This window comes from Artemia franciscana, chromosome 13 (genome assembly GCF_032884065.1).
Source record: "Artemia franciscana chromosome 13, ASM3288406v1, whole genome shotgun sequence".
Taxonomy (NCBI): domain Eukaryota; kingdom Metazoa; phylum Arthropoda; class Branchiopoda; order Anostraca; family Artemiidae; genus Artemia; species Artemia franciscana.
In genome coordinates this window covers 8,129,146-8,144,853 of record NC_088875.1, presented here as the reverse complement: position 1 = coordinate 8,144,853, position 15,708 = coordinate 8,129,146, and the positions used below count along the sequence as shown (strand labels likewise).

The 15,708-nt window shown below is 35.9% G+C and overlaps 1 protein-coding gene across 1 annotated transcript in view; it reads left to right on the top strand.

The window, feature by feature from the left end:
• LOC136034475 (uncharacterized) overlaps nt 1–15,708 on the top strand; it is a 99,444-nt gene that overhangs the window by 48,884 nt on the left and 34,852 nt on the right. The window contains exons 8-12 of the mRNA XM_065715686.1: nt 1,013–1,205; nt 7,174–7,297; nt 9,098–9,351; nt 13,098–13,278; nt 14,681–14,952. Of these exons, the coding sequence (XP_065571758.1) occupies nt 1,013–1,205; nt 7,174–7,297; nt 9,098–9,351; nt 13,098–13,278; nt 14,681–14,952 (1,024 nt within the window). The remainder of the gene's footprint in view (nt 1–1,012; nt 1,206–7,173; nt 7,298–9,097; nt 9,352–13,097; nt 13,279–14,680; nt 14,953–15,708) is intronic.

The window sequence follows — 15,708 nt, the reverse complement described above, 5'->3', positions numbered from 1 at the left end:
GCTAAAAAGTGAGGGCGAATAGTTTCTCTTGCATTGCTGAGTTTCCAGGAACTAACATAATTATTTATTAAATATTCAGTATATTTTAAGAATCAGTTCTCATATATTAATATCTCTAGTTCTTTCCAGGAGAAATTGACAAAACAAATTTGCCCTCCCCCTAGATCGTGGGAAATACTATCTTTAAAACTTTCGTTAAAAAAAACATTGAATACTCCCCCCCCCCTCTAAATTTTTGTGATTTGGTTCTCCTGGGAGTGAGATAACAAAAATAGAAATTTATTTTTGCATTTTAACTTTTTTCAGTCAGGGGGAATAAGTCTATGTAAAGTAGTAACTGAGTCTTGTAACATTTCTCACCAGGAAAGAAACTTGATAGAGAAAACTGCTGTCGCGTTTGAAATCAGCCAGCGGAATATTGTCCTAATCAAATAAAAATCCCTAGATTCATAGCAAATGGAACTTTTTTGTTGAAGTTTGCTATTTATTAAAAGTGCTTGGAATGCCATGGGATGCCTCAGATTTTTAAGATAAGTAAGTATTTATTCACAAAAAAGTACAATAAAACAAACAAAACAATATCAGCAAAACAAAAGTACACACAAACATTTGAGTACACAGATATTCCCATAAGTATAAAAATACTGGCCGAATTTGGTGGCTAAAGCCGCATTTTGGAGCAGAAAAAATAGAAGCACATGGCACAAAATAGATGAGGCTGGAATGAAAAGGGGTGCCAAATAGGAGATAGGGGCGATTGCCCTTCCCCTAGGTTTTATTGCCCATTTCGCCTAAAATACCTGAAAACACCTTTTTTTGTATTTTCATTGGAAACTTGACAAAACAAATTGCCCTTCCCCTAGATCGTGGGAAATACTATTTTTTAAACTCTCATGAAAAAGAAAATTGAATAACACCCCCTCCACATTTTTATGATTTGGTACCCCTAGGAGTGAGATTACAAAAACACAGAACCTTTTTTTTTGTATTTTAACTTTTTCTCTATCTTCAGGGAGATCGATCGTAGTCCATTACGCATCAGACGGTGGGAGATGGACATGCGCCAATATTGAGCCAATAGGAGTGAATTTCATAACTGCCGCAGCGACATTTCTGTATCCTTTATCTGGAAGAATTATATTCAGACAACGAAGTGATGATGAACTCTCAGAAACTTCAATTTTTGTGGAATCTCTTCTGTATAGGTAGAATATCAATATGTTTGTCGTCTGAGCTGCTTTCTTGTCTGAAGTTTCTCAGCACAGCCTATATAGACACCAGTTGTGCAAACATTTTTCAAAAGCAACACATAGCTATTGTCGCGACATTAATCTATTAACAAATGAACTATTATCATTTTTATACAATCCTAATAGGGGGGGGGGGGGGGGTTAATGCCAGAATTAACGGCGGTCACAACAGAAATTTCTGTTTTCAATCCCGGAATAGAGCCAAGATCTTTCCACGCTGATTGGCTGTGGGAGCGCTGGAGGTTAACGCCAGACACTCTCGTAGTTGGAAATTGGATTCCAGAGCCTATATGGAACGCATGAACGAATAATAGATAGACATATCTATTAACAAATGAAATAACATCATTTTTATACAATCCTAATAGGGGGGGGGGGGGTTAATGCCAGAATTAACGGCGGTCACAACAGAAATTTCTGTTTTCTGTTGCCAAGATCTTTCCACGCTGATTTGCTGTGGGAGCGCTAGAGGTTAACGCCGGACACTCTCATAGTTGGAAACCTGATTCCACTGCCTATATAGAACGCATGAATGGATAATAGATAGACATATCTATTAACAAATGAACTAACATCATTTTTATACAATCCTAATAGGGGGGGGGGGGGGGGGGGTTAATGCCAGAATTAACGGCGGTCACAACAGAAATTTCTGTTTTCAATCCCGGAATAGAGCCAAGATCTTTCCACGCTGATTGGCTGTGGGAGCGCTGGAGGTTAACGCCAGACACTCTCGTAGTTGGAAATTAGATTCCAGAGCCTATATAGAACGCATGAACGGATAATAGATATATATATATCTATTAACAAATGAAATAACATCATTTTTATACAATCCTAATAGGGGGGGGGGGGCTAATGCCAGAATTAACAGCGGTCACAACAGAAATTTCTGTTTTCAATCCCGGAATAGAGCCAAGATCTTTCCACGCTGATTTGCTGTGGGAGCGCTAGAGGTTAACGCCGGACACTCTCATAGTTGGAAACCTGATTCCACAGCCTATATAGAACGCATGAGTGGATAATAGATAGACATATCTATTAACAAATGAACTAACATCATTTTTATACAATCCTAATAGGGGGGGGGGTTAATGCCAGAATTAACGGCGGTCATAACAGAAATTTCTGTTTTCACTACCGGGATAGAGCCAAGATCTTTCTATGCTGATTGGCTGTGGGAGCGCCGGAGGTTAACGCCTAGTCTAAAGATGTGTGTTGAAATCCTTCTATGGGCAAGATACGACTCCGCGCAACTGGTGTTTATATAGGCTGTGTTTCTTAGTACGTTACTGGAATAAGTAATAACAACTACTAAACTATCTATCTATTGTAAAAAGAGGAAATTATGCGGAATAGGAGCTCTCAGAGAAGAGAGTGATTAAAACAAGAGCTAAAGCCTTGTCTTGGTTGACATCATTCACCCTATAAGCAGCATTTTTTGCAGGTAGATTATTTTTGAATAGCCGGCTGAACAGCACTCGAAAATTTCGAAGTTTATTATTGGCTATTCTTTCAAAGCCAGACCTGCTCCTGGCAGGGTGAATGATGTCAATCAATACGAGGCTTAAGTGAATATATCAAACAGTTCGTGGTAACAAACTGTAGTAAGGAGCGACCCGGCGCAATAGTAACCAAAACTCTAAAAAAACGAAATTTTTATAACAATAGTTACATCAAAAGAATTGCATTTTAATGCTGATTTTAAATGTATAAGTTTTATTAAGTTTAGACTTACTCATCAAAAGCTACGAGCGTCAGAAAATTTGCCTTATTTTAGAAAACAGCGGGAAACATCCCTTAAAAGTCATAGAATCTTAACGAATATCATACCATCAAATTCAGCGTATCAGATAACCCTACAGCAGAAATTTCAAGCTCCTATCTACAAAAATGTGGAATTTTGCATTTTTCGCCAAAAGACAGATTACGGATGCGTGTTTATTTAATTTTTTTTTTCGTTTTTTGTTTTTTCCCAGGATTGATCGTATCGACCCAGTGGTCCTAGAATGTTGTGAGAGGGCTCTTTCTAACGGAAATTGAAAGTTCTAGTGCCCTTTTTAAGTGACTAAAAAATTGGAGGGCATCTAGGCCCCCTTCCACGCTCATTTTTTCCCAAAGTCACCGGATCAAAATTCTGAGATAGCCATTTTATTCAGCATAGTCGAAAAACCTAATAGCTATGTCTTTGGGGACGACTTACTCCCCTACAGTCCCCGTGGGAGGGGCTGCTAGTTACAAGCCTTGACCAGTGTTTACATATAGTAATGGTTATTGGGAAGTGTACAAACGCTTTCAGGGGATTTTTTTGGCTGGGGGGGGGTTGAGGGGAGGGGGCTATGCGGGGGGAACTTTCTATGGAGAAATTTGTCATTGGGAAAGAAAATTTACATGAAGGGGACGCAGAATTCTGTAGCATTTTTTTTAAAGAACAATGAAAAAATAAATATGAAAAAGTTTTTTCAACTTAAAGTAAGGAACAACAATAAAATTTAAAACGAACAGAAATTCTTACGCATATGAGGGGTTCACCTCCTCTTAATACCTCGCTCTTTACGTTTTAGTGATTTTATTAATTTCAACTATTTATTCTACGGCCTTTATGATCCAGGGGTCATTCTTAAGGAATTGTGACAAAATTTTAGCTTTAGTGTAAAGAGCGAGGTATTGATAAGGAGGAACCCCCTTATATACGTGATAAAAACATATGAATATAGAAGTTCGTTATGTAAGCTATTTCGTAAGTTACGTATATTTTTACTAATAAAACGTTCGTAAAAAGTTAAAAGTTTTAGTTGCCTTTTAAATAACCAAAAAATTGAAGGGTAACTAGGCCTACTCCCTCGCTCTTTTTTTCTCGAAATCGTCCGATCAAAACTATAAGAAAGCCATTTAGCCATAAGAATAAATTAATATGCAAATTTGTTTTAATTATTCATATGCGGAGAGCCAAAATCAAAACATGCATTAATTAAAAAACGTTCAGAAATTAAATTTAAAAAAAGTTTTTTTGTAACTGAAAGTAAGGAGCGATATTAAAACTTAAAACGAACAGAAATTATCCGTATATGAAAGGGGCTGTTCCCTCCTCAACGCCCCACTCTTTACAATAAAGTTTTATACTGTTTTAAAAAGTAGAGTTGAGAGAGAGTCAAACTTTAGCGTAAAGAGCGAGGTGTTGAGGAGGGAACAGCCCCTTTCATGTACGGAGTAATTTCTGTTCGTTTTAAGTTTTAATATTGCTCCTTGCTTTCAGTTAAAAAAACTTGTTTTATTTTGTTTAATCAGCTACAAGAGCAGTATCCGTCATTACAGAAACGGAAAAAAAGAGTAAAAATAGAATAGAAAATTATAAGAGACTCATGGACGAAAAGCAACTAAAAGTCAAACGTAAAAGAGTCTTCGATTCATCATTAGTAAAATTTCAGCTAAGACTGGCATAAAAGGTTATCAGCCAACCTAAAATTGTTTGTACTTTCAAGTTCAATTGCATGCTATGTTAATTTTATTATTATTTTAGATTGCCTTTTGTCACGTTTTAATAATATTTAAAAAACATCCTTGGTGAAATGATTCCTTGTTTGGTAGCATGCCTTGTATGTTTCATGTTAACAGGATCACTTTGATTGCTTTAATTATTTTTACTAAATTCATGTATATAGGGTTAACGAGTACCACTATTTAAGGAAGTGCCATAATTTCAGTTATATTTTGTTTCAATTGCTGTGGATGTATGAAAAAAATACCTGGTCGTTTTCTTTATTTTTTGATCATTCGTTAGTATTATTTATGTATATATATAGAACATGCTCTTTATTCCAATTCCTTCAGAGTTGCTCTTCTTTTTGGCATCTGTACTTTCAATGACCTCCGATGAATGTCAAATATGTGTATGTTCTTGTGTTATATATCGTCAGTTGGGTATCAACAGGACGTACATCCATAATTATAAATTTTCAGAACAGCAGAAAAAACCTCTCAATTTTTTTTCCTTCCAATTTCCAACTTTTTTATTGAACTTTTTTTTATATGTATTGATTTTACATATCGATCTTTATGGCACTTGGTATTAACCAAGTGACATATAGCGATCGCAAATTCTGTCGGTCTGTCTGTCCCGGTTTTGCTACTTTAGGTACTTCCAGGTAAGCTAGGACGATGAAATTTGGCAGGCATATCGGGGACCAACCAGATTAAATTAGAAATAGTCGATTTCGTGATTTGACCATCTGGGGGGGGGGGTGGTAGTAGGGGGTCGGTTAATTCGGAAAAAATAGATAAAATGAAGTATTTTTAACTTACGAACGGGTGATGGGATCTTACTGAAATTTGATGTTTGAAAGGATATCGTGTCTCAGAGCTCTTATTTTAAATTCCGATCAGATCCGGTGACATTGGGGGGAGTTGGGGGGACCTAAAATCTTGGAAAACGTTTAGAATGGAGGGATTGGGATGAAACTTGGTGGAAAAATAAGCAGAAGTCCTAGATACGCGATTGATATAATCGGAAGGGATCCGCTCTCTTTGGGGGATCTTGGGGGGGGGGTAATTCTGAAAAATTTGAAAAAATGAGGTATTTTTAACTTACGAAGAAGTGATCGGATCTTAATGAAATTTGAAGTTCGGAAGAATGTCGTGTCTCAGAGCTCTTATTTTAAATCCCGACTGGATCCGGTGACATTGGGGGGAATTGAGGGGGGAACCTAAAATCTTGGAAAACGCTTAGAGTTGAGGAATCGCGATGAAGCTTGGTGGGAAAAATGAACAGAAGTCCTAGATACGTGATTGATATAACCGGAACGGATCCGCTCTCTTTGGGGGATCTGGGGGGGGGGGGGTTAATTCTAAAAAAATAGAAAAAAATCAGTTATTTTTGAATTACGAAAGAGTGATCGTATTTTAATGAAAAGTCTTACGAATGGACGATCGGATCCTAATGAAATCTGATGTATAGAAGAATCTTATGTCTCAGATGCTCCATTTTCAATTCGAATCGGATCCGGGGACATAGAGGGTTGGAGGTTGGAAACAGAAATCTTGGAAACCGTAATTCTTGGAAAACCCTTAGAGTGGAGAGATCGGGATGAAACTTGATGGGAAGAATAAGCACAAGTTTTAAATACGAGATTGAAATAATTGGTAAGGATCCGTTCTCTTTGAGGGAGCTGGGGGCTGTTAATTTGGAAAAGTCTGAAAAATTGAGGTATTTTTAACTTAAGAACGGGTGACCGGATCTTAATGAAACTTGATATTTAGAAGGAACTCCTGTCTCAGAGCTCTTATTTCAAATCCCGACCAGATCTTTTGAAATTGGGGGGAGTTGGAGGGGGAAACCGGAAATCTTGGAAAACGCTTATAAATGTCGTAGATACGTGATTGACGTAACCGGGCTGGATCCGCTGTCTTTGGTGGAGTTAGCTGGTGGGGTTCAGTGCTCTGGCAAGTTTAGTGCTTCTCGACGTTCTAGGACGATGAAAATTGGTAGGCGTGTCAGGGATCTGCACAAATTGACTTGATAAGGTCGTTTTCCCCGATTTGACCGTCTGGAGGGCTGAAGGGAGAGGAAAAATTAGAAAAATTGAGATATTTTTAACTTACGAGTGGGTGATTGGATCTTAATGAATTTTAATATTTAGAAGGACCTCGTGACTCAGAGCTCTTATTTTAAATCCCGACCGGCATTAAGCCTCTGATTTTCCTTTTAAAGCAATCTATTGATTCTTAGAATTTTGCTAGAGCTCAAGCCATATGAGCTCTTAGCTCTTGTTGTTTCACGGTTATCGGAGGTGAAATAAAAGTTTTGAGGTTTTTTATTCTGCTCTTCTAAAAATTTTCAATTATGGACATATGTCCTTTTGGTACCCCTACTGACGATCAGGCCATCTTTACCTGGGTAGTGTATTCAATAGTACCTCTTTTACAGCGATGGAGCGATGAATGACACGTTTAACCACCAATTTCATGTTCACAACGACATTCCGAATGAAGACTATCACGACTGGCAGGAAAGGTGTAAAAGTGCAGGACCAGTTTATAACCCTTACAGTGTAAGTGATATATTACTGAACTACTTTTAATCATTCAATACTTACTTATAGGTTTGTTTAACAATGAAAGTCTCTGGATAATTGTAATTGTCGAGATATGGTGCTTTCTTCTTTTCAAAGAAAAAGAAGATTTTCTTTCACCACTGGCTACCTACTTGAGGTAACAGAAAATAATTAAGGCACTACTATGATACTGTGTTGTCTTGTAGTCGTATTAAGGAGCCAGACTACAGGAATTGCTTGTATTTGATGATATTTGATATAGATGGTTGGTTTCCAGCTCTTTTGAGGATGGTATCACTACTAGCTTTTTCACATTGCCTGACCTTTAAAATATATCGAAGTTAACTTTGAAAGTCCTTGGATAATTATGACTTCTGAGATATGGAGCTGTTTGACTCCAGATGGGGCTGTCCAGAGTTGATGGTTTGACGATTTGACGATTGACAACTAGTCTCGATCCCAGTATCTGCCCAAATTCTCCAGTATCTAAATGGCTCCAGGTTGGACATGTACCAGATTCTTTGACCACCGGCTAGCTACTTCTAGTAGCTAGTAGCTCTTCCAACTGCTAGTTCGCGCTCAGCTCTGAGATTTGATGGTATATTTTTTACTAACTAAAATAGTGTATTAATGTATCAATTAACTAGATTAATCTATCATATTTTTGGTTAAATTATTATAATTAACAATTTTGATTAACCATAATAATTACGCATATAAATTGTATTGGTTAATATAATTATTGATAAAATAATTGCTTTAATATAAAATAATTTATTAATTTAAATTTCATCATGACTGTTAATTATAATTCATGTTAACTATTATATTATTAAAACTGGAGGCAAGGTCCTATGTTGTTGTACAGTACTTTTGGCAAGACTCTGTTTCTGCTTTCAAGAAAAAAAAAATCAATTCTGATTTTTTTTTCCTTGTTAAAGGAATAATATAAAACTACGGGTTTATTTTTGTCTCTTAGTCGTCAATATCCTAAAAAAACGCTCGTAAAAGAAACGTGAATGAAAGATTCATCTTTTTTACATTAATATCGCCTATTTTAATATAAAACTACGGATTTATCGTTGTTTCTTAGTTATCAATGTCCTAAAAAATGTTCATACAAGAAACGTGAATAAAAGATATATATTTTTACATTGATATAGCCTTTTTTACTCGCAAGTTTTCTCATAAATAAAAAGAAAGTTGTGATACCTACCCCCTAAAGCAAGTCATTTCGTTTAATACTTTTTCTAAGAAGTATGCCAATACCCTTTTCTGTTCACTCTCGTTTAGTCTGAATTACAAAAACTTTTGATTGTTGATTAATTTGCTAAACCGTCCGTTTTATTTTCTAATTCTTTGAAAGGTGAGAATATTGTCTTTGTGAAGTTTCTCATTATGTTTTAAACTTCTGTTTTTAGATGCTTTTCTTCTTTCAAGTCTTTGTCTTAACCATTTTGGACTCAAATATTTGTCTCAAGTTCAGAAAAAATTCCGATACCTCCCCCCTCCCTCGGGAACATTTGTTTAAAGATAATTATGAAAATGCTTAATTTCACCCTGTTCTCTCTCCATTACCTCCATTATCATATCCATGATATTTGTCAAAACTCTTAAGCCTTCTTTTTTATTTTAGCAACTTGGGCATATTGTATTTGAGAATCTACCGCTCAGTTGCTATATAATCTCTTAGTTCCCTGTCTTAGAAAAGATTCTGAATCTTAGAAAAGATCCCTGTCATAGAAAAGGCATATTGTATTTCAGAATCTACCGTTCAGTTGCTATTTCATATTTTAGGTCCCTGTCTTAGAAAAGATTTATTATTCACAATGCTCCAGTAATAATCCGCTACCCTGTATGGTTGGTGATCTCAACCTAAGGCATTCCACTCTTGTCATAGCTGGAAGCGTAAAAAGCATACCGTCAACGCGGAGGTTTTTCACAGATCTTAACTTGCCTCTCAGTGGTTCTCGATCAATTATTGGGAGGAGTTTGGTACTTCAAGATGATCAGTCACCAGCTCAAAGAGGAAACAGGCTTGCCTGTGCTCAGTAAGTATGCCTCTTCAGAAGTAAACTTAGCTTACTTCGGCGATAATTTTTGTCGAGCGAAAAAGCTAAATTCATGTCGCCATCCAGCTAATCTGTCTAATTGGAAACAAAACCTTTTAGCTGCTTTGAATACCGATTTAGGAAAGAAAATTAGGGTTGCCACTTCAAGTGATTCGTCACTATCTCTAGGGAATTTTTTTCCCTAGAGAAAATCACCGAATAAAATAACAAATGGTTAAAACAATACAAAATTATTATATCCTAAGAAGGCATGAAATAAAACTACTTAAATTTTTGTAAATACGTTGCTTTTGACAAAAAGAAATTATAAGGAATACTAATTAACGATAAGAACGATTAAAAACCTGTGAATACAACTTTAAGCAATCTACTGATGATAAATATTCTATATAAATACTCTGACCACTTGAATGTAATAGAAAGCTGCAATTGTCTGAATTTTGAAGCAAATATTCAGGAGTCAAAGTTAGACTTGGCTTTTTCAAGATCCCAATAGAGAAAGTTGAAGTGAGAAGAGGAAATCCTAAGCTTTAGAATCTTGAGTCAGCATGAACTTCGGCCTATAATCCTGATGCCACCTTTTCTTCTATTATTGATTTAAAAAAATTTCTCCACAATACAATTTTTTCAAAGAACACTAAAGAGCTTCAACTAAGCCGAAAGTGGGCAGAAATAAAGTCAAATAGCATTTCAATCGTAAGAATGGGAGCGAAGCTAACCTTTTCGGGTTTTACGGGCAAATATATTACTACTACTAACAACTCACCGCAGCACCAAGCCGTCTGAGGCCAACACAGCGACGAACACTCCTCCTCCATCCCAATCTATTTAAAGCCTCCCTCTTTATACCATCACAGGAACTTTAAATCCATTTCCTTTAAATCTTTCTTTATGACATCTTCAACTTCAGCCGAGGATGACCTGCTTTCCGTTTTGCCCTAGACGGTTCGCCAAAAAGGACAATCTTCGGCACTCTGTCATCCTTTATCCGCAGAGCGTGCCCTAGCCATCTCAACCTTTCTTTTATTATAGCCTTAGAAAGCGGGATTAAACCCAATTTTTCGTACAGCCTACTGTTTGAAATACAGTCAGTCAGTCAGGTACCCAGAACAATCCGTAGGCAATTTCTCTGGAAAACATCTAGTAAATCTTCATCCGCTTTTCGGAGCGCCCATGCTTCAGAGGCGTATTTGGCCACTGTCATCACTGTACCTTCCAATATTCTAATCCTGGTTCGCAGACTTATCTTCCTATTCTTCCAAACTTTTTTTTAACATCCTGAGTTTCGCTATTCTACTTTTAACATCTTCACTGCTCCCACCGTCTTTACTAATAGTACTACCAAGGTAGGTGAAGCTGCTCACCTAATCAATCTTTTCGTTGCCCAACGTCTGCTCTTCATATTCACTTAGTCCTAGCCTTAGTTACTTAGTCTTCTTAACATTAATTTTCAAACCTATTCTAGCATCCTGAACTCGCAAAACCTCTAAAGTTCATTCATTTTGCTCACACTTTCATCTAGGATGCTTAAATCATCAACATAATCTTAATTCCAAGAGAGTTTTCCTCCTCATTTGATTCCGTGGTCTCCCACTGCCTATCCTGTGCTCCTTAAGACAAAGCCCATTAAAATGATCCACATAAAGGGACTTATAAAACAACCCTGCTTAACTCCTGATGTAATGCAAAACCAGTTGCTAACCTCATTTCCTACCTTAATCGCAGCAGTGTTATTCTCGTACATAGCACTAATCACCTTAATGTATTTGTCTTTTATACTCTATAAGGAAAAGACCTTTGCTAAAGCTCTTCTATCAACATAATCAAACGCTTGCTCATAATCTATAAAACTGTGGACCATAGGTGTTTGACAACGAACACACTTCTCAATAATTTACCCAAGAGTAAAAATTTGGTCGACAAATCCTCCTTATACCTTTTCTAAAACCTTTTACGTTTAATATACCTTTTCTAAAACTGCGTTGTTCTTCTCTTAAAACTTTGTCTACAGCATCTTTCAGTCTAAAAAGTGTCACATTACTAGCTAATTTGTACATGGAGTAGACTAATGCCTCGATAATCACGAAAGTCACTCTTTCTAGAGTGACTTTCTGATCTAGCGCTGGATAGCATATATTCATTGAAAACTTTCAGCCGGCCTGTAATTTTATTCGATAAATTCACCAACAGGGTTATAATGACTGTTCCAAATAGGGATATGGATATGAACGGTTATGAGGGCTATATAAGGGCTAATGAAAATGAGATTTCATTCGAAATGAAATTTCAGCGTAGCTGGAAAACATATTTACACCCTCTAATATTTATTCACTGCATATTTTTGCTATAGGCTTCATCACTGCCTTACTTATAATTGAAACGAAAATCTGTATAAAATTCTGATAAATTATTTTATTAAGACGATGGAAATAAAATTAAAACCGTTGTTATATAAAAATAATTATAGAAGTCCGAATATTTCGGCTTTAAACTCAGATGCCTTATCAACAGGAGAAAAATCTAGCTTAAACAAAATATATATACAAAAGAAAACACACAAACGTTATATAAAAATAAAAGGAAACTTTTGTTTAAATATGAGTTACCCTTCATTTTTTCTGTTCGGTTTTGGCACAAAATTCGTAGATTTTCTATGTTTTTTTCGTATGTTTTGTTTAAGCTTATTTTTTAGCTTGTTTTTCTTTCTGCTAATGCTTCTGGATGTGAAGCCAATGCATACCCAATACCATTACATTGTATCACCCGCTACTTGTCTTAGTAGCTATCAAACCGGTTTTCTGAGATCTATCCTACGCCTAATTCTTGAGTGTGTTTCGTTTAATTAACAATTACCTTATTTACTCCCCTACTTATTGAAAAACCGCAGTAAAAGGGTTGGAGTTCACGTTGTTGCAGAAATCACTCTGTTTCTCCTTAATTTATAATGCTACACATCTCCTTAAATGATGATCTTGGCAGCTCTCTACCTTATTGGCTGTTGTACTCATTGTTGAGCCCCAGGCCCTGCCAAGCAAAGATTTATCCACTGTGCTATGACAGAACGATTTAGAAGCGAATGAAGATTCATTTCAACAGGAGCGGGAGACAGTACTAAAAGAAATACAAAATAATAAGGCCTCAGGTGCTAACGGCGTGGTAAATGAATTTTGAAATATGATGGTTGCAAAATTAGAGATAAATTACTGAAAGTTTTCAATATTGTTTTTAAAAAAGGGGTAGTAACTGGTGATTTTATGAAACCTTCTGTTAAACCCTTTTATGAGAGGCACCAGCCTGGTGTCTGCGCGAAGCAAATTACTTAGCATGATGGTGTTTATTAGACGAAAAAAAGCTTTCTGGGTAAATACGTTTTCGTTCTATTGTCTCTGTCTAATTAAAAAAAATACCGTTTTTGTATATATATATATATATATATATATATATATATATATATATATATATATATATATATATATATTGTTTCAATTGCAGATGGAAGCAATTTACTTAGCATGATGATGGTTATTAGACTAAAAAAAGTTTCTAATAGCAGAACAGCACTCCTGTGATAATTGTGAAGTGCCTGAATCACCAGTCCCTTTTGTCCTCGGTTTTGTAGATAATGAAGAGGTATTGGATTTAGGTGATATAAAAACTTTGGTGAAGGTTCTATCCTTTTATGATATACCAGAAAGTAGATTAAAGTGAATCATTTTTTTTTTCAGGATCGTACGTCTATATAGACACAAAACGGTTGTTAAGGATTGGTTTCCTAATGGCATTCCAGGATCAGAAAAAACTACTGGAAAAATAGAAATATACCAGGAGTCTGAATTCAGTAAAACAACTATAGATGTCGACTTGGTAGGACTAGCAAAAAAAACAAGTGGCTACCATATACATCAAGTAAGAGTCTGAAACATTCGTAGGCTCAGTTTTCTATTCATTGAACATATAAGTCTCTATCGTGAAATCTTTAAAAGTAATTCGAGTCTTTTGTTCGTCTGAAAAATCAATAGCAACTTTCATGTAAAGTTGAAAATGCCCTTTCACAAACATGACATGTAACTATATATAATTTTCACGTTTTTTTGACTGGGGTATTCACCCCCCCCCACCTATACCCGCGGGGTTTTCTCCAATGCTAGCGTACCTCTTTAAACGGGATGTATATTAATCTTACAATTAAAAGTAAGTAATGTGTTTTTACTCTTTTCGATTTTAATGCTCAGTATATTTTGGACAATAAACCTGACAAAAAGTAGTTAATAAAGGACAGTTACCCTGTTAATCTTACCAAGTTACGGTGAGGTACAAAAAAATCTTTTATTTCCAGTTATATGCCCCATTTGGTAGTTATTAACGTAAAATATTAAAATGGGTATTAGAAACATCAATAGAGGGATGTTTTTAAAATTATGTGATTTGGGCGTAGTATTGTAATAATTCTTTCCATGTTGAAGAAATAAACGTTCAAATGGGGATAAGTCCATTTATTAGACAGTGAAAGCAGATACAAAAGTCTGGTTATTTTGACCACACATGTAGCGATCGTCATCGGAAGATATACTTGATCGATCAATCGCTGCCGATGACGATAAGCGATGACGATCGCTGGATGTGTCCAGAATATTTGTATATTTTTTCACTGTCTAATAAATGGACTTATCCTACTTTGAACGTTTACTTGTTCGTCATAGAAAGACAGTATGGTCTTGGGAAAAATATTTAATTGCAGATATTACATCGAAAATTCCTTCCATGTTATTTATATCCCTGAGTCTGAAGCACATTTTGAGAATGACGTGGTTGTCTTTTTGTGAATTTTGATTTATTTTCTATATTTCAACATTTATCTTAGTCAATCCAGCCATGCTGACTTAGTGAAGAACGATGTGTATCACGTGTATTGTTATGTCTATTCATATTTATCAGATGATTGTGGAAAGCTGCAGGAAGGCTTATTCAATCTCAACTTAATTTTTGTTATGCATCTTTGATAAATTATCGAAATTTTGTATTTATTGCAAGTCAAATTTATATTGTCTTAATTGTTTTAACGAAATTTTTGCTAAAGCTAGCATAATCGTGTTTTGCTTATTTTGTGGTAAGTAAAGTTTAAAAAAAACAAAACCTTTCCCTTTACTTAAAAGGCTTAAAAAAACTAAGTGTGGAGGGATGGGAGTGCGAAGCAAGCAAGGATGTTTTTCCTGGAGTCTGTCTTTAAGCTACCCCCCCCCCCTAGCTATATTCCCTCATTGTCATTTCAAGGTGTATTTTATAATTATTTCAATGATTTTATTTTAAGGTCCCAGTTCAACCTGAGCTTCAGTTTCCATGTCATGATAACACCTTATATGGTCATTATAACCCTTATAATGTAAACACGAGTCGATCCCTGCCACCAAATCAAGGCACGAATGACCAGTATGAGCTTGGGGATATCAGTGGCAAATTTGGCACCCTTTCAGGAATGAATGAATACCATTCAAGTATGAATGATACAAATATGCCTTTATACGGTGCCATTAATATTATTGGTAGAAGTGTTGTTGTACATAGAGAAGGTGACGGACAAAGGTAGGTTCTGCTTAAAATAGAGTACTTCATACCCCGGTCGGTGCTTGCTTAGACCGAAACTCGGGGTGGTAGCATGCTAATTTTAGGACTTGCAGACACTAAGTGATGGGATAGCAACTTGCTAGCTTCGTTGCCTTTATGAAACCAATAAATAAGATAGATTATTCAGTAGTATCGGCCATCAGCCTGGTAAGCCATGAATACTTTCCAGCAGAAATAAATATTTAATTTTAATGATTTGGTATCTTTGGTTTCCGGGGGGCGGGGGTGGAGGGTGTATGCTGGGGTAATACACCAACTGAGCTTCATTCCCTGTTATCTTCCATCTAAATTTATGCCCTCAATTTTTCTAGCATAAAGTAATCCCACCTCACCCTCTGTACACGGAGATATCATCTTTCCATCTATAATAATAATAATTTTTATTACTCTGAATGCCTTAGGGCCGCGGTAATGCAAAATGAAAACTCAGCTATTATTATTTCACATTGTATGAGCAAAAATATTACACAAAATACAAAAGTCTATTTCTGTGCTCCATTGCTATCTTGAGAAATCACCCTAACCTTTCAACACTTACAAAATACACATTGCTCACTACACTCACCAGCCATCATTCATGTTTAAATCCAACTTAAAATTTGTTGAAACTAGGGAGGTTTATATTTTTCAAATTATGTGTGATTGCTGATTAAGTATTTGTACATAAACCACACGCTAGTTGAGAAAAATGTACACACATATGCTTATTTAACA